General features: G+C 54.1%; 7 protein-coding genes across 7 annotated transcripts; 4 read left to right on the top strand and 3 right to left on the bottom strand.

Moving 5' to 3' along the window:
* Positions 1–140: 140 nt before the first annotated feature.
* Positions 141–1,940, top strand: PG998_003666 (uncharacterized protein; the record flags this gene model as incomplete). The annotated part of the gene is made up of 2 exons (XM_066870484.1): positions 141–1,436; positions 1,497–1,940. 2 exons carry the CDS (start codon positions 141–143, stop codon positions 1,938–1,940), a joined length of 1,740 nt encoding a protein of 579 aa, XP_066734234.1.
* Positions 1,941–2,370: 430 nt separating this feature from the next.
* PG998_003665 (carnitine o-acetyltransferase) lies at positions 2,371–4,324 on the bottom strand (the record flags this gene model as incomplete). The annotated part of the gene is made up of 4 exons (XM_066870483.1): positions 2,371–2,497; positions 2,560–3,892; positions 3,918–4,223; positions 4,282–4,324. 4 exons carry the CDS (start codon positions 4,322–4,324, stop codon positions 2,371–2,373), a joined length of 1,809 nt encoding a protein of 602 aa, XP_066734233.1.
* Positions 4,325–6,058: 1,734 nt separating this feature from the next.
* PG998_003664 (uncharacterized protein) lies at positions 6,059–8,784 on the top strand (the record flags this gene model as incomplete). Its single annotated transcript, XM_066870482.1, has 7 exons — positions 6,059–6,153; positions 6,212–6,426; positions 6,491–6,531; positions 6,791–7,015; positions 7,128–7,240; positions 7,305–7,739; positions 7,827–8,784. 7 exons carry the CDS (start codon positions 6,059–6,061, stop codon positions 8,782–8,784), a joined length of 2,082 nt encoding a protein of 693 aa, XP_066734232.1.
* Positions 8,785–10,150: 1,366 nt separating this feature from the next.
* On the top strand, positions 10,151–10,886 carry PG998_003663 (uncharacterized protein; the record flags this gene model as incomplete). Its single annotated transcript, XM_066870481.1, has 3 exons — positions 10,151–10,432; positions 10,533–10,670; positions 10,770–10,886. The coding sequence occupies 3 exons, from the start codon at positions 10,151–10,153 to the stop codon at positions 10,884–10,886; spliced, it is 537 nt and encodes a 178-aa protein (XP_066734231.1).
* A 328-nt stretch (positions 10,887–11,214) lies between these two features.
* On the bottom strand, positions 11,215–13,808 carry PG998_003662 (uncharacterized protein; the record flags this gene model as incomplete). Its single annotated transcript, XM_066870480.1, has 9 exons — positions 11,215–11,247; positions 11,295–11,358; positions 11,414–11,954; positions 12,004–12,333; positions 12,396–12,464; positions 12,520–12,628; positions 12,684–13,576; positions 13,645–13,682; positions 13,744–13,808. The coding sequence occupies 9 exons, from the start codon at positions 13,806–13,808 to the stop codon at positions 11,215–11,217; spliced, it is 2,142 nt and encodes a 713-aa protein (XP_066734230.1).
* A 681-nt stretch (positions 13,809–14,489) lies between these two features.
* On the top strand, positions 14,490–15,556 carry PG998_003661 (rhamnogalacturonate lyase C; the record flags this gene model as incomplete). The annotated part of the gene is made up of 2 exons (XM_066870479.1): positions 14,490–15,134; positions 15,188–15,556. The coding sequence occupies 2 exons, from the start codon at positions 14,490–14,492 to the stop codon at positions 15,554–15,556; spliced, it is 1,014 nt and encodes a 337-aa protein (XP_066734229.1).
* Positions 15,557–15,696: 140 nt separating this feature from the next.
* On the bottom strand, positions 15,697–16,980 carry PG998_003660 (uncharacterized protein; the record flags this gene model as incomplete). Its single annotated transcript, XM_066870478.1, has 2 exons — positions 15,697–16,250; positions 16,365–16,980. The coding sequence occupies 2 exons, from the start codon at positions 16,978–16,980 to the stop codon at positions 15,697–15,699; spliced, it is 1,170 nt and encodes a 389-aa protein (XP_066734228.1).
* Between the last annotated feature and the right edge of the window lie 480 nt (positions 16,981–17,460).

The following is a 17,460-nucleotide window of genomic DNA, read 5'->3' as shown; positions in this document are numbered from 1 at the left end:
GGATTGGCTCCGCCGGACAGGGAACCACGACTTCTTTTCCACTCCTTGCCCACGTCCCCCAGCAACTTCGCAGCTTCCGGTTCCAACAACATATAAAACCACCATCTGTCGCAACTCGCATTGCGCTCGCAGCTGCCATCATGGCCACCAACAATATGCATAATCTCACAACCCTCATCAAGCGGTATGTTGCCCCCACTTCCAGACCCCCTGCCCTACTCGGCCCCTTTGCTGCCCAAGTGAACACCGTCGCAATGCCCGCCACCGTTCGCGTCCCCCCAGGTAGTAGGGAGCGCTTTACTCAACTCAGCAACAGGCTCGAGGCTGCCACCGCTCGCTTAGAAGACATCGCCACCTCGACCATAGAGCTGCCCCAAGCTGTGCCAGCTCTGTCTCATGCCGTTGCCCCTCCGACCAACGCCGGCAGCCCAGCACCGACACCGGCCGCGGCCGCTTCCCCTGCCCTAAAATCCGTACCCGAGGAGCCGCTCCCCGAGTCGGTCGAGGACTTCGATGCCTTCATCTCCCAGTCCGTCGACAAGTATGTGCAGGCCAGTAACAAGCTGGGCGGCCTCATCGCCGAGCAGGCCGCGAAGGTGCTAGAGGGTTTCAAGCAACAGCGCCGCTTCCTCCTCGTCTCAACCAAGGCCAAGAAGCCCGACTTCTCGGGCTCGGAAATGGCCGTGTACCAGGACCTCCTGAAGCCCATCAACGAGGCTTTGATGGCTGTCGGCAGCATCAAGGAGTCAAACCGCGGCTCCCCGGTCTTCAGCCAGCTTAGCGCCGTCGCAGAGGGTATCATGGTCCTGGCTTGGGTCACCGTCGACAACCGTCCGTACAAGCACGTCGAGGAGTCGCTCGGGTCTGCTCAGTTCTTCGGAAACCGAGTTCTGAAGGAGTACAAGGACAAGGATCCCGCTCAAGTCGCATGGATCCAGGCCTTCTACCAGGTCTTCAAGGACCTAACCGAGTACGTCAAGCAGTACTTCCCCAGCGGCATCCCGTGGAACCCCAAGGGTCTACCTGCCGCCGAAGTCGCAAAGAGCATACCGAAACCTGGAGCCGCCGCCTCCTCTGCGCCTCCACCCCCACCTCCCGCCGCTGGTGGTGCGCCGCCGCCACCTCCTCCCCCTGGCCCGCCGCCGGTGCTGCAGATTAAGGAGGAAGGCAGACCAGCAGATCCTGCCCCTGGAGCCGGTCTGGGTTCCGTATTTAATGAGATCAACAAGGGCTCGGACGTGACCAAGGGGCTACGAAAGGTGGACAGGTCTGAGATGACCCACAAGAACCCGTCTCTGAGAGCTGCTTCCGTGGTGCCCGATCGCGAAGCATCTGGTCGTGGAAAGAGCCCAGCGCCTGGAAAGAAGCCCAAGCCGGAGAGCATGAGGATCAAGAAGCCTCCGAAGAAGGAGCTTGACGGAAACAAGTGGTTGATCGTAAGTTCGGCACTAAGTCCAACTGATTTGGGCGCGGGAATACGCTAACACAGATCCCAGGAAAACTACGAAAGGCATTCCGAACCTATTGAGATCGAGGCGTCCATCAACCACTCGGTCCTGATCTCCAAATGCAGTCACACCACCATTATCATCAAGGGCAAAGCCAACGCTGTGACCGTCGAGAATACCCAGCGGCTTTCGATCGTCGTGGACAGCCTCGTCTCCACCGTCGACGTCGTCAAGTCATCCAACTTTGCTCTGCAGGTCATGGGCGTTATCCCCACCGTTATGATGGACCAGATGGACGGTGCCACGATTTACCTGAGCCGGGAGAGCACGGCGACCCGTATCTTCAGCAGCAAGAGCGCCGGCATCAACCTAAACATCCTCGATAACGACGAGGATGACTACAAAGAGATACCACTGCCCAGTCAGATGTGCCATCATTTTGACGAGAAGAAGGGCCAGCTGGTCAACGAGATCGTTGAGCACGCTGGTTAAAGCACGTCGGGCAGTGTTGGATGGATAGATGCAGACAGGCGTCAATAGTAGTGACTTTAAGAACCTTACGCCTCCACTCGAAGGGCGTTCCAGCATTGGAGTATTAGCATTCGAAAGACTAGTGTATTGTATAAAGAAAGCGCAATATTACATCTCCACAATCTATGATTTGAAGAATTATCCATGGCGTAGAGTAAACCGATTTTGATTGAGAAGCCGTGTGGCCACCAAACACCGGCAATGATGCTATGTCTGAAGGCTGTCTAAAGTAAAGTGCAAATCTACAGAGAATATATGTAAAGATAGAGAGACAATCCCAGCCACTTATCTGCCGTCGCTCTGGATCTACGCGTACAGCTAGCCTGTACTCGGCCCGGTACTCTTTCTTGCATCAGTTGTTCCGTCGGTCTATCAATGCAGACAGTAGAGTCTACAGCTTAGCCTTGGGAGCCTCGAGGGTCTGAGTCATGAGATCGCGGATATCGCCAGCGGCTTCATTGAGGTAGTGGCTCATCTTCTGACTGCCAAGACCCTTGGAGACAATGTTGAAGTTGATGCTGTAAACCATAATTAGTCATGAATGTCTATGTGCAATAGGAAGAAAGTAGGTCATCATTACCTGTTCTCGTTGATCATGTAGGCAATGCCGAAGCCTCCGTCGATAACTTGGCTCCAGCCATAACCGTTGAAGAACTCGGAGCTCAGCTGACTGGTGCTCAAGTACCAAGAGCTCGAGTAGCCGTACGCCGGATCCTTGTAAATGGCGGGAACCTCCTCGCCGGGCTCGAGGAGCTTCTTGAGGCCGAAGAGGTGGCGGTCGACACCCTTGCCGTCCGACGCCGCGCTGATGTACTCGACATGGCTGTTGACAGCCGCGCGGAACAATTCGACACGCGACTTGTCCTCAGCCGACGGATCGGCCATGCTGGAACAGAAGGCTACGCTGTCCTCCGACACAGAGCGACACGTCTCCGTGCGGCCCAGTTGGAAACGGCGCGTCGCCGCCGACTCGTACGTGGGCCGGTTCTTGCCATACATCTTGTGGTACGCCAACTGAATGATCATTTGCACGTACGCATCGGGCGAGCACTTGAACTTCTTGATCAGGCCCTTGCCGTAGCCTTGATAGGCCTGGACGGCGAGCTCGTGCGAGCCGATGACTGTGTTGAAGTCCTTCTCGGCCCGGTCAATTTCGGCCTGCACCTCCTTGGTGACCTCGAAGTTCACAGCAATCGGCTCCGGCAAGTTGGACCGCACCGAGGGGTTGCTGAAGTCGAGCTTGTTGTTGAAGATGGCGTCATTTACATAGTCGTTCAGACGGTGCGTAGGTGTGCCGTCCATCATGCTATGCTCGCCCATGAAACCAGATGTGCCGTTGTCGTTCACGATGAACTGCAGAGGCTTGTCGTACCATCTGTTCTTTCCGTCACCGTGCCAGTAAGCATGCGCTCGCTCCTCAAGGGTGACTGGGGCGGCATCGTCCAGGCAAACAACGAAGGAAGCCGACTCGACAGCCTCCAGCGCGGCCTTGTTCTTGGGCGACGCATTGAGTAGGATCTCCCGGGCGTCAGTCCAGACGTCACGGTTTTCGGAAGTGAGTGCGCCAACGGCGGGCTGCCGCGATGCCAGCACGTATACGCGGGCAAACTGCGCCTCGAGCTCCGATGTATTCAGCTGCTGGCCATCCGCCTCGTGGGAAATCTTGAAGATCTGGTTTTTGCGTATGGCGATGATGTGCTTGTGAGTACTGGCGTCGTATTTGACTGGGTAGTCGGCAGGCTTCGCTGCCACACGGCTAGCGTTGAACATCCATTTGTAGCTGTCCATGCAGATGGGCAGCTTCTTCATGTACTCGGGCTCGAGGGTGCCGCTATCGACCTGCTTCTTGAACTCCAAGGCTGCCGTCGTTATAGCGGCCGCTCGCTTGGCCGGGTTGCGCCGCCGGCGGTCGTCTCGGTGGGAATAGAAGTAGCTGACATAGGGGAACGACAGGGTCGCGGTAGGCCAGGTAGGCGGCCTCGTTCCACCACTCATAGATCCAATTCCGCACGTTGGGGTCTTCGCGCTTAGCAACCAGCTTCTCCTGTAGCTTGGGGCCCACACCGCCGGCCTTCACAAACTCCTCAATGGCCTTCTTGCTGTTGGCGAGTTCGTCGGAGCTCAAAAGCGGCTTTAGCGACTTGAGATAGCGGGCAGAGGTCTCTTCGAGAGTCGGCACGGGGAGGCGCGGTAATGAATCTTGGAACCGAAGCATCGGTCCTTTTGACTTGTCCTCTGCATAGCCTACGAGCACGGTCAGTGACTCGGCCCAACCGCCGGGTGCTCACGAGACTTTACGTACCAGCTGGCAGGGAGCTATTGCTCCGTTTCGCGGGCGGTGCCATTTGCAGTATGCTGCTCTGCAAATGCAAGAACAAAGTGTAGTCGTCAGTCTCGGGTGCTTTTGATTTATGTTGCTTGGTGTTTTTGGAAGTGGTTGCATGCAAACAGCCGAGGTCCAGACGTGGCACTGGCGGCGGAATACATCGAGATCAAGGGATAGCCTCTACTCACCTTGGGGGCTCGGAGTTGCTGTCTCGCGGTTGATCTGAGTGCGGTAGCTTGAGCCCGACTCTTTACCAGAGAAGCAAACATGTCAATTGTCTTGTAGGGAAGAAGGAGAGGGAAGGAGAGGCCGCAAAGGTTGGAAGGAGAGGGAGTCGCGACACCTGATCTACGGGGGCGGCTCAAGCTGGGGGTGGGTTGCGAAGTGGAAACACGACTGCGGGTAAGCCGAGTGAATGCCGCAGGTTACAGGCTGGTGGTGGTGGATGGTGGATGGTGTGGTCAAGTGCCTCGCTTCGCTCACGAGCCTGGGCCTAGGTTATTTCGCTGCACTAGTCCGCCGGCATATGTTGGTGACTGGGAACTGCGAGTTGGGAGAGGCCACTACTTCGCCTTTATGAGTCGCGGGTGAATGGATGGACGGATGGGCTACGGCGGAATGGGATCTGCTGGTCTTTTCCCATCCTTTCTGTCCTGGTTGAATTCTGCCAACAGCTCGGGCCCTTTTGGTTGTCTACCTGTCTGCTTGTCTCACTCCTCTCCTCCATCTTGCAGGATTCACACCCACACACATACATACATATTGTACCGCTTCCCCAAGTTTGGTAGTATGCGCCTGGGGAAACCCGAGCCCGCCCCTCCAGCCGAGGTAAAATAGCCGTGGGCTTATCCACTCACGAGCGCCAGGCATTAGGCATTTGGAGAAGGGCCACACACAGGGCCTGGCTGGCAACTGGGGCCTTTCCTTGACTTATGTAATGTAATGGCAGGGCCACATTCACATGCCAGCTTACACAATGACGTTGCTCCAACTTCTGTCGTCTCAACTAGTCGCTGGTCGCACATGCATTGTCACTTGGAATGTCAAGCATTTCCAACGCATATTTCCGAGTATTGAGTATACGTCCAGCGGTATGGCTTCATTATCGACAGATGGCTTTACAGCAAGATATCTATGTGGCATTGCTTCAATGTCGACGGTAACCCAGACGGCGCATGTCGCGGGGCTATGGTCGCTTGGATTGTACGGCCAGCCCTCCATTAGGAGGCAGATTACATGATAGCGAGAAGCCTCATGAGCCTATTGGATCCATCTCTGGAACGGGTTGCGATAGTTCTGGCCGCCAGGGGCTAGATGTCTCAACGCCAACAACGTGACTGCTTGGACGGAAAGAGCTGGCAGCTTGGGTTTGATTTACATTCTTCTTCCGCAAGCTTCCAAGGCTGCCGTCGAATCTCCTCTGGAATTCCTCAACTCGCTCCAGACATGCAGTTAGAGTGAAGTCGGAAGTGAAAGCTTGGGAAGTAAACAAGAAGATATACAGAAAGACCCCCAGGCCTAGATCTCCAATCGCCTGCTAGGACTTCTGCTTCTCTCTTTCTTTCTTTCTTCAGCTGCACCATCCATGTTCTCGTTCGGACAACGTGCGGCCCAGCCACTCCTTACTACTTCTTTTCACTCTTTGCTGTAGCCGAAAGGCCCATCACTCTGTTCTTCTGGATGTAGTTGTTTCTTGTTTCTGTTCTTAGTCACTCTTTTATCAATATCGGTTCTTGATCGGCGAATCGTGAAAATGGCGTACGCTCTTGCGACCCATTATGCGGGCCAGGCGCTGCTCGATGGCTTCAGCTTTTTCACGGGAAAGGACCCAAGCAATGGCTTTGTCAAGTAAGTGGGAAGACTCTGAATGGCTACCAAAGACATACTGACATGTTTTCCCACATAGCTATCAGAGCCAGGCCGCCGCCGTTTCCCAAGGACTCGTCAAAGTGGACGGGTTGAACCGAGTCCGTCTCGGCGTAGATACATATAACAACTATACAGTGAGCGACGCTGGCCGACCCAGCGTCAGACTCACCAGCTACCAGGGGTTTACCCATGGTCTCTTCATCGCCGACTTTGACCACATGCCAGCATCTACCTGCGGTGTCTGGCCGGCCTGTAAGATGCGTCTGGTGTTATTATTGAGGAGATGACAACGACATGCTAAATGACGTTTCCGTAGTCTGGGCATTCAACAACGGCCAGAATGGCGAAAAGTGGCCGGTTGGTGGAGAACTAGATATAATCGAAGGAGCCAACACGGCGTCGAGGAATCTAATATCTGCACACACGTAAGAACCAGCTTCCAGCGAAGGGAAGCGATAATGCTGACAGCTATACAAGATCCGCCGGGTGCCAGTTACCGAACTCTGGATTTACCGGACAACAAGGACCGACTAACTGCGAGCCTGGTGTAAGATACCTTCTCTCTACCCACAGGCCCTTTCCGTTCTCAACGTGCCATGACTGAAGCGCAGCCTAGCCCGGGAACATTGGCTGCAACTACGCCGCCCCGACTTCCGACGCTGCGTCGTACGGCGACAGCTTCAACGCCCAGGGCGGCGGCGTCTACGCTCTTGAATGGGACTCGGGTGGCCTGAAAGTATGGCACTTCCCACGGTCCAACATTCCAAGTGACATCGCATTTGCGCCCCTGACAAGCCCCGATCCAAAGGCATGGGGGCCGCCGCAGGCTCTCTCTTCGGCGGTGCGGGATGCGATGCTGATTCGTTTTTCTTCAATATGAGTCTTGTCATAAACATTGTAAGTCATATACCCCATTCTATGAAGACCACGCACGATAGCTGATTCTTGCTCAGAATCTTTGCGGTGATTATGCCGGTAACGTATGGGGGGTCGCCGACAAGTGCAATACCCTCGCCCCAACGTGCAAGGAATATGTCGCATCCCGCCCGGAGGCCTTCCTCGGCGCGTAAGTCACTTTCAAGTGCTGAATACGGAGTAGCACATGTTGACTGACGATGGCTATACCTTAGGTTCTGGAACATCAACTACATCGACGTCTACCAGAAACCCGATGCCCCGAAGCCATCCAGCTCGTCCAGTTCTACTGCTTCATCAACGTCCCTCCGAAATGCCACATCGATCTCTACGAGAATTCGAACCATCAGCACTACTGGATTAACATTACCATCAACGATCAACCAAGCACCAATAAGCAACCCGGTACCACCAAGCAATACACGCACCATCACCTTGATCACGGCTACGCCCTCACCAGTGCCTGCAGGGCCTGGGGGAGGTCTGGGTAACCCGGCTATACTCAATGGGTACACGCTGCTTGGCTGCTTTGCTTCCGGCTCGGGCTATCCGACCTGGACTTCCTCTGCCGACTTCGCCACGATGGACAACGAAGCCTGTGTCGCTAGCTGCGCTGGGCTTGGGCGCAAGTACTCTGGTGTGTACGCGACGTGAGTTCACCCTTCTTTTTCTCATCCCCGTTTTCAACACGATTATACACGCATAGAGATTGGACCGCTCACAAATGCGCTGTGTAGTACTTGCTATTGCGCAGATAATCTCGGCGATGCTTCCGCGGTGGATAACGCGCAATGCGACCGGGCTTGCCCAGGCAACCCCAACCAGCGCTGCGGCGGTCTCGTCAAGGGCAACAACGGCGGGACTTCGATCCCTCGAGTGAATTCCACGGCAGTAAACAACTCCACTGCCGCGGTCTCGCACCCTCTAGGCCGCCGCGCTGCGCCGGCCAACATCCTCCTCACCGTGTATGGCAACATAGCCGCCGCTCCGCCACCGGCAGGTGCACCTGCAATGGGTGGCTCTTCGCCCGCTGGTCCTGGCCCTAGCGGCGCCGCAACAGGAAGCGGCGGCAACAGCGGCGGCAACGTCACCATCACGACCGCTGTCACAATGACCTATACAACGGTTTGCGCGACGAACCCGGCATTACTCGTCGCTGTCCCCTACTGCACTACCATGACCATAACCCAGTGTGCCAGTTCCAAGTCGCCTGTCCCCACCGCACCCGGAGTTGCAGCTGTATTTATAGGAGGAGGACCATTTTTGAATGGAACAAGAAACGGAACGGCGCCGGTAGCGGCCGTAGCGGCAGCAGTGGCCGCGATCCCTATGTGCACGTACGCCGAGACATGCTCCGCGTGCGGGCCACGGGGCGCCAATACCGTTACCTTGACGGTACCAATGGCCGTGGCAACGGCGGCTGCGGCTAACCCAGTGGTCACGGAGGTCACTGTGGCCAAGGTGGTACCTGTCATAGCCAACGCCAACGCCAACAAAAACACCATCGCCAACATCAACAACGTCAACAACGTGAACAGTAAGAGCAACAGCAGTATGCGCTCAAACAGTAGCGCTATTGACACGCGGGTCTCTCCGGTCACAGCTGGGGCGTCGAGTGTGTTCGGGGACGATTTTGTGGGTGTCACAGGGATGATGCTCTCGCTGGCGGTACTCGGTGCCGTGTTTCTTTTGTAGGGTCGGGTTTCCGTGCGAGTCAGATGTTTCTAGGAAATGTTTCATTTTGTCATGTCCGGCTTAGCAAGGGTGCTTTAGAGAAAAGGGGGAGAAGATGGGAGAAGATGGGCTTGTACGATATGATACCTGCGGGCTTGGCCGGGGAAGGTGGGTTGATGGTAGGCATTGTACTGTAGAGTCCAGGCCAGGCGCTTGGTAGCATGCGTGTCGGACGAACTGATGGCTCGGCGTTCCCCGGGCCATGCTTGTTAGTAGAAGGGAGATGGGGATGGGGGCGGGGACGGGGACGGGGACGGGGAAGGGTAGGGAGTCCCAGGAAAATGGGGGAGTTGTTTGGGAGAGACCTCCAGACGAACGGCACGCCCTGCCATCTCGACGTACTCGCATCATCGAGACCATTTCAAATCTAGCCTCTCTGTTTTTTTCTTCTATTTGTACTCATCATACCCTTAGCTTTTCTTGCGGTTTTCTCAAGTGATGTGATACGGAAGCAGACAATCCCCAAAAAATCGCGCCGTCTTTTCTTGGGGATCTTGAATGCCGCAGTTATGGTCTGGGATGTGGCCTCTATGAAAAAGCTTAATCCGAGTGAACCGTTGACTCGTTTCTCAGAACGGGCCCTCTTTGCGAGGATGGCAAGCAAACAAGCTGAAGGAAGGTTCTGGGCCCTCCCCGGCGGCATGTACGGCGTTTGTGGCCAGTCAGATGAAACCTGGACGGTGTCGATGGTTGTTCGGATTGCTACGTCGTAGCTTCTGTTTCGACAGCTTTGGGCGCAACGAGGATATCGCGATGGCGTGTGCCTTCGATTGATGCGCCGGTCCGGGATAGCAATGGGACAATATAGGGTTCTGGTCATGTTTGGCTAAAACCCCGGGGCTGCGTAAAGTAGCAGCGCGTACGACATGAAGGGTTTCCGGCTCCCATGCCAACTTAGTGTTGGCCAATGGTGACTATCGCAGCCCTTTACAGTTCAGCTAGTCAGGCACGAAGAAATGAGCGGCCCCATTGGGCTCGCTGGCCGCACATAAGACCAACGGACGGGACTGGAAGAGGGAATATTTATACCAGAGGCTTCTTCTCCTTATGTACATCATTGGTTTGCTGCATCTTTGTATGTAATAATGCTCTAGGCTCGACTTTCTCTTTCTCTTTTCTTTCTTTTCACCGGGTCTCCGTGAGATCTCGTTCAACCACAGACCGGTTCTGTCCACCCCTATTCCAGCCACTCATTCAACGAGACTGTCGTTCATCGCGTACCAAGTATCCGTTGAAAGCTATCCAGATTGCCCGTCACATTATCACATAACGCAAGATGACGAGAATAATTACCGCTACTATCGCCTCCCCCTTCCTTCTCGGAGCCATGCTCTCGGGTATTGCTCTCGGGCAGATGGCATCGACGCCGAGCTGCGAGCAGGCACTCATCCTGGCCAACGGCATCAACCTCAACATCGAGGATCAGAAGCAGGAGCAGGCTTCGGTCGTGAAGCTGCAGGCGGTCCTAAGCAAGAACCCGGTCGACGCCAAGGCCTTCGCCGCCGCCAAAGAGGACCTCCTCGCCTTCGTCAACAACGGCATCCAGATTCGCCAGATGAACCAGGCCATCACACCCCGAGGCAACAAGGCCACCGCTGGACTAGCCAAGGTGAGTGAGAACCCCCTATATTTTGTGGCACGCTAGGAGTCTAGAAAGCACAAGAAAGACAGAAAATGCTGACACAACTTTCGTAATGCGTTCACAACAGGTCGCTAATGCACAGCTTGAAGAGCTTAACTTGGCCACAAGCCTGTCTGGGAATCCTGCCCAGGACAACAAGGTTCTACAGACGCTGGCAGGTGACTTTGCGGGAGGCATCATGGTGAACATGCAGAACTTGATGGATGTAAGTCAACCATGTTGCTCCGCCCAGGTCTTCCTTCTCTCGGTTGATAGACAGAGCCATGACTTAATGCTAACGCCCGAGGTTTTTCGCCTTCCATAGGCAATGGCAGGATGTGGTCCTGCGCCTGCCCCGGCTGCCCAGGCTGGTATGCCGCCTGCTCCGGGTAACAAGACTGTTGATGCGGGTATGAACGGAAACATGACGGTGCGCGATTAGCTGGAAACAAGATGGCTTGCTGGTGAGGGCATCCGCACTTTCAAGGAGCGTGCAGCATTGATTCCATATGACTCGTTCCTCGTCAGGTGGTTTTGACGGTCTGCAAATGACTGACTGTATGCCATGGCTCCATCGCATTCTGCTGTCTAGGGTAATTGTTTGCATTAAGTAAATAATTCCCGCACTCCGAACAGATATTAAATTAATTCGTGCGATGCGTCGCCCAGAACACCCTTTGCATCATGGACTCGTTACACCAAATGTTGTTGATCCAAAGCAAGCTCTAACTGATTTTGTAATAAAGTGATATCATGAATATGAGCCTTCTTCAGGCCTTTGCCGTCTTATTCGCAGCCGCCATCTATCACAATTAGCTTTAGGTCATGCCAATTGGAGAGCGATCCATACCTTGGATATTAAACTGCGGCCGATAGAGATGGTTTCATCCATGCCTTGCTGGCGTTGCCAGAAACTAGATCACAGTTAGATCAAAGCCAAAATTAGAAAAAAAGGGCATGTCAACATACGCTTCTTCGGGGGTTCCATGGCCTCGGATGGAAGCCTGGCGCGCCTCTTCCTCCAAAGCAGCCCTAGTAATTTTCTCGCCAGTCGGGATATCGGGCAAAGGCTTCGTCTCTACGTCGTTGTCCATGGTCTCTGCCAGAATGTTTCTGCGCATCTGGAAACGCTCGGCGCGTTCCTTATGCATTCCGGGGCTATGCATTTGGTTTAATCCATATCGAACGGCGAATTGGACTGCCAGATAGAGATGCTCCGCGCAAAGAACGGTGAGAAGGAGCGCCCATCCAGTGATGCTCGATGGCTCGCCACCCGGTCCGTTCGAGTCGCCGCTGAACATAAAAACGATAGCGGAGCTCACCAAGCTTCCAAACCACGACAAGAAACCAAGAGCATTGAGCCAGGGACCAATAGAGTCGGCTCTCCAAGGAATGGGTCGCTTGCTACTAATAGCAATCTTCATCGCATCAGAGCGTAATTCCACCCAGTTGTTGATAAGAAATGATACGGGGGCAAGTGGCCAGATAGCCGAGAAAAGGGATAGGTAGCCTATATTGGCGTCAGTAAAAGCTGGGGTTGAGCGAGAGAGGCAACCTACCAAATTGGACGACCATCTCTCGGTAATCCGTCGCGACGTCATACACATCTAGCTCAGCCTCATTGCGAACTCTCGCTAGGAAAGCAGCCTCCTCAGGGGCGTCCGCCGGAACAACATCGCCCTTCTCGTTCTTGTGAGCAAACTCGGTCTGTACCTCCTTGACCTTCTTGAAGACTTTGCGCTTCAAGATGGGAACCACGGCTTCGAGGGCAAAATTGACGATTTGGGCCGTCACAGTGAAGTATATGACCTGGGTTCTGAGCCTGTCGGGGTTGATTTGGAAGTTCTGCGTCGTGAGCTCCTCGCTAGAGGATATCTTCTCGGCAGTGACTTTGAGCACGTCAAGATATGGGACCAGAAGGTTTCCAAACGGCATATATACGAAAGCGGACAAGAATAGGGGGTGTAGGAAGTGATGAAGTTCACCACGAAAATCTTCTGTGTCAACGCTGCGTCATGAGCTGCGGCAGTGTTAGCTCATCAATGCTGGTTAATTCTGGGGGATATTCCTCATACCATCATGGGTTTCGTAATTCTCCGCTTCTGTCAGTTGTTCGGCAAGATTACCGAGGATGGTTGACAGTGTGGGAACCAAGCCTGTCAGGATGATTGTAGGGAGGAATGTCTGATCGTCATTAGCATTCATACGCACGGGTTCTGATGCGTCGGCATTTGCGTACCAGGTATGACTTGAAGGGGCCATTGTAGATTTCACCGATGAAGATTTCAACGGAGAAACAGAAGAGGTACAGAGCGCCCAGAATCAATAAGCAGATGAACGCAAATGGAACCTGCAACAGCTGAGTCTGGAGCCTCTTCTTAGTCGAATAGACCTTGACGGCCTCGCCAGTCACCGGATCTGCATCTTCGTGGTCCCATTGGAAGGCAGTACGGGGAAGCTGGATGCGAGAAACACCTCGTACACCCCACTGCACTGCCAAGTCCAGTTCCTTCTTTTTCCAGTACTCAAAGAAGACGACAGACCAAAGAGAATTCACGAGAGCGTATAGCCAGGAGTACTGCCCGAGGATCAACCAGGAAGCAAAGCCGAATGCTGCCGGGAACACGAGAAAGCTGAAGTATGACTGCAGGAAGGCAAAGTAGAAGGCAACCTTCTCGCCGAACTGGTTGCGAATCTGGTCGACATCTTCCTCATTCAGCACATATTTGCTGCTCCACTGCTTGATCCATTTTCGGTTGAAAGCATGGTTGTGCAGAGGGAAGATGGATTCGACGTATTTCCACTGCCCGGTCTTTGGTGTGATACCCGCACCACCCTCGTTCTTCGGGTTAGTGAGAAGAAGATACACCAATCGAAGTCGCTCGGCGTCCACGATCGGTTCTTGTTCGAAAATCTTGTCAACGTCCTTTTCGGGGGTCTTGATTCGAACCCCGTAGAGCCAGTCTTGGACACGTTCGCGGTAAATCCTGGACTTCAGGTATTTCTCCGATGCGACCTTGACGAATACCAGGACGGATGTATGGTCGACACCGCGGCGAACTTCTGATGCGAGTCCAGCTTTGGTAAGGGCTTGGATCAGCTGGGTGAATCCAGCTTCTGCTTCGACCGTAGCTATACAGAGAAGGGGCTATTAGCTATGAACCTCAAGGTGGGTCGGCAGGTGTGTATCACGAACTTACCTTCGGAAGGAATTTTGTAGTTAATCACAAAGTCGACACTGTGAAATAGCACATGATCAGCCGGGGTGGCTCTAGCTGGAAAGTATGGGCGTAGCTCACTTCATGTTGGTCCTCAATTCAGGTGGGTTGCCATCAGCGGCATACAACGTGCGTAGGCTCGCCATGGTTGCAGAGCTTGGCGGGGGGGTATCAAGAGGGACACTTGATCTGCAACGATGGTCTGTCGGCAGTGTTGGATTAACTTGAGGGAAAGAGGGAGGAGGGGGGGGGGAGGAGGGAGGTGCAAGAGAAAAGAGCCAGGCCCTAATGAAGGGGCCAGCTACGAGAATGTGATGTGTTAGACTGCCCGTCGCTCGTAGTCACAGAGCTTCAAACCATGTTTTGGGCTTGGCCGTCGGGACTAGATGCAGGAATTTGACAGGAGCTGAGATGTCGATCAACGTCATGCCGCAGGACCCCAGCCAAGGAGTTGGGATGTGACGATGACACCTCCAGACCGTTAGTCGCGGGTCCGTGCAGCCCCTGCCGGAGCGATTGCAGTATCGCAGTATCGCAGTATCGCAGTATCGCAGTATCGCTGCCTACTCTAGCTACTTGACCTGGACTTGGATGCACCTCAGACCTGCAGCCCCACCGGCTTTAGAAGATCGAGAGGAGCTGTGCCTGCATCTTGTTAGTTGATTGGGCCATGTAGCTTCCAACTGCCTTCCTTCCCCCAGACTGGCCAGACCTGCCAAGAGTCTTCATGCCACATCGTAACTTGAGGACGTAGATCTTGATCTCGCCTTTCTATTCAGCTACTTAATTTTTCTAGGAAAAAAATCTTTGCTTACATCCAATAGACAATGTTGCTTTTTCACCGCTTGGATGGCTTCCTCAAGTGCCTTGGGCTTCGACGGTCCAGTGATTGGGACAGCCCGACCCTCCTGGATGAATTCCTCGAATCGCCCCTGAAGGCTCTGGTTGTCCGGCTGTACTGCCTTCTCCTATGGCTGCGTGGCAGGCCCGTGAAGCCACCGCGTAATCGACCTCCCATCAAGGTCGTCTGCCTGTCGGACACACATGGCGAGACCGTGCCAAACGTTCCTCCTGGGGATCTCTTGATCCACGCTGGCGACCTGGCTCGCGAAGGGACTGCGTCGGAGATACAGGCACAGCTTGATTGGCTTGAGTCGCTGCCTCACACCCACAAGGTCATTATTGGAGGGAATCACGACAGCTTCTTCGACAAGCGAACGCGAAGTCACATAGACAAGGAGCTTAAGAACCGCCTCAGTTTTACGCGTGTCATTTATCTCCCAGACAGATCGGCCCCCTTTACGCTAAGCTTTGAAGGCCAACGAAAATTGAACATATTTGGTGCGCCGCACATTATCGGTTCCGGAGATAGCTCCACCAACGCGTTCCAATACGCTTCTGCCGACGCCCACCGTATATGGAAGCACGTTGTTCCAAAAGAGACAGACATTCTCGTCACACATGGGCCACCTGTAATATACATGTCCTTGTTAAGTGGGGTACGCTTTGCTGACTACTGCTACAGAGACACCATCTTGACCTTGACATCGGTTGTCCGGGACTACTCGAAGAAACTTGGCGTGTGAAGCCTAAACTTCACGTGTTTGGGCATATACACTGTGGACGTGGCACACGAGCCGTCTATTGGGATGATTTCCAGTTGGCGTATGAGAGCTTCCTCTCGAAAGAGATGCGAGGGCCTATCGGAGACCTGATTCCCAATGCTCAGTGGCTTGATGTTATTAATATCATCTTCTTCGGTATGAGCAGTGTGGTGTGGAGTTGGCTGATGCTGGGTGGCAAACATGAAGGTGGTATGTTGATCAATGCTGCTTGCCAAGATGGGAATAAGGGGAAAATCAGCAAGAAGACACCCATTACTATTGAGCTGTAGACTATATAGATAGAATCAGGCAACCCAACATTGATGTATGCCCTTGTATCCCCGTGATAGCGAGCGCTCTGTTTTTCAATAACAGATTGTATCAATGCAAAACTATAGAGCGACCTGCAGCTACCGTTAGGACCACCTGGCTAAAGCCGAGACTCATCATAGTCGAGCAGCATCTTGTCGAGCTGCGCATGCCTTTTCACAGCATATTCAAAAGTGGCGTACTGACTTTCATCTCGAGAAGCAAAAGCCTCATAGACAGACCCAACATTTCTCGCGGGGAGTTCAATATCAAGTCGCGGGCCATGACTATATTTGATTTCGTCAACCTCATCGGTGGCGAAGTTGTGCACTTCGATCACTGGCGCGTTTTCTTTCGAGCTCACGTTCACAACTGGGCCACCAGGGGCTACGAATCGAATCTCGCCCTTTTCGCCATTGATGGTCCACACCATAGGAGGCTCGTCCTTGAAAGGTTGTCCGCGTCGATACCGGATGTGCAGGGTAGCTCCTTGAGACACATATCCTGACTCGGCTAGTGCGCCAGTAATATGGATGAGGTCTGGCACGTTGGACTCAACGGTTTCAAGAATCTCGCCAGAGGAAGGGTCTTTGATTTTCACCTCGGGACGCTGTAGCTGCAGATGCGACTGGAAGTCATGCAGGTCTCCCAATACGTACTGGACGAAATCGAACACTATTGGTTCCAGATGTCAGCGCTTTTAGTTTACTTAACATCCATCTCGCCTGATCTGGGGAGAATGGGAGAGAGAAAGGGTAATGTAAGGCGTAAGAAGATTTAGTTTCTCACTGTGACCGACCCCAATGGTAAAGGGGTTTCCACCGACATCTCGGTCCGTGAAATATCTCAAAGATGACGGCATCATGGTGCGGTCAAGGGTACCGCCCGCGGCGCGCACCTCGCTGCTCAGCACCTTGCCGATGCGGGAGCCTGTACCACCGCTACCGACCAGCAGCTTGCGCAGAGCCACGATGGACGGCGCAAACCAGGCCTGCAGGCCCACGACTGTGCGGGAGCCCTTGTTTCCGACCGCCACGCGTGCCAGCTCGGCCGCTCGCTCCGCGCTCTCGGCCAGCGGCCATTCGACGAAAGCATCTTTGCCCGCCCGAATAGAGGGGAGTACGACGTCGTAGTGTAGATCGACACGCGTCGAGACCACAACGAGGTCGACATCCGGGTCCGCGGCCAGGTCGGCCGGGTCGCCGTACGCGCGCGTCGCTGCCGGGTCTAGGCCAAAGTGCGCGATGGCGAGCTCGGCCGCGGCGACGGTGCTGTTGCACAGCGCTACAATGGTGTACTTAGACCGGCCCTCGGCTGAAAGCAGGTACGGGAGGTGCGCCTTGGCCGCCCAGCCCGTGGCGGCGCGGGCAGAGAGGCCGACGAGGGCTACGCGGATAGGGGCCATGGGAGATGGGTATATACGGATGGGTAATAATGGAGGTGTGGGTGTAGATCACTTGTTAGCTAGCAATCCTAACTTGATCCAGTGGTTTTCGGTCGAAAGGGGATCTCGCTCGAGAACCCTCAGCTCAAAAAGCATCTCAGCTTTTTTATATACTCGAGATCGAACAAGGTACGCCTGCCGCATGATTACAAATTGACTGCTTACTCGGGTCTGGCTTATAAACCCATTGTTGGGAACTCTAAGCCATTGACCAATGGATCCAAGCCGTATATTTGAATGCAATTGCGTGATGGTCTTGTGTTTGTGAAACAAACATTCAATTCCCATGTGTCGAGGGAGGCAACTCCCCCTTCGCTCGCATGTGAATTGATGAGGTTGATGTAGCTGTAAGAGCGGCCAGCTTTTAGTGGAGTTTACGCGAGCTCTGTGCCCCAGCCCGTGTAAATTGAAAATCATTGGTCTTCTTCGGTCTCCCTATAT

The sequence above is a fragment of the Apiospora kogelbergensis genome (assembly GCF_038363985.1).
Source record: "Apiospora kogelbergensis strain CBS 113332 chromosome Unknown utg000002l_segment0_segment0, whole genome shotgun sequence".
Classification (NCBI taxonomy): Eukaryota; Fungi; Ascomycota; class Sordariomycetes; order Amphisphaeriales; family Apiosporaceae; genus Apiospora; species Apiospora kogelbergensis.
Note: the sequence above shows the minus strand (reverse complement) of the source record. Positions and strands in the feature narration are given on the sequence as shown.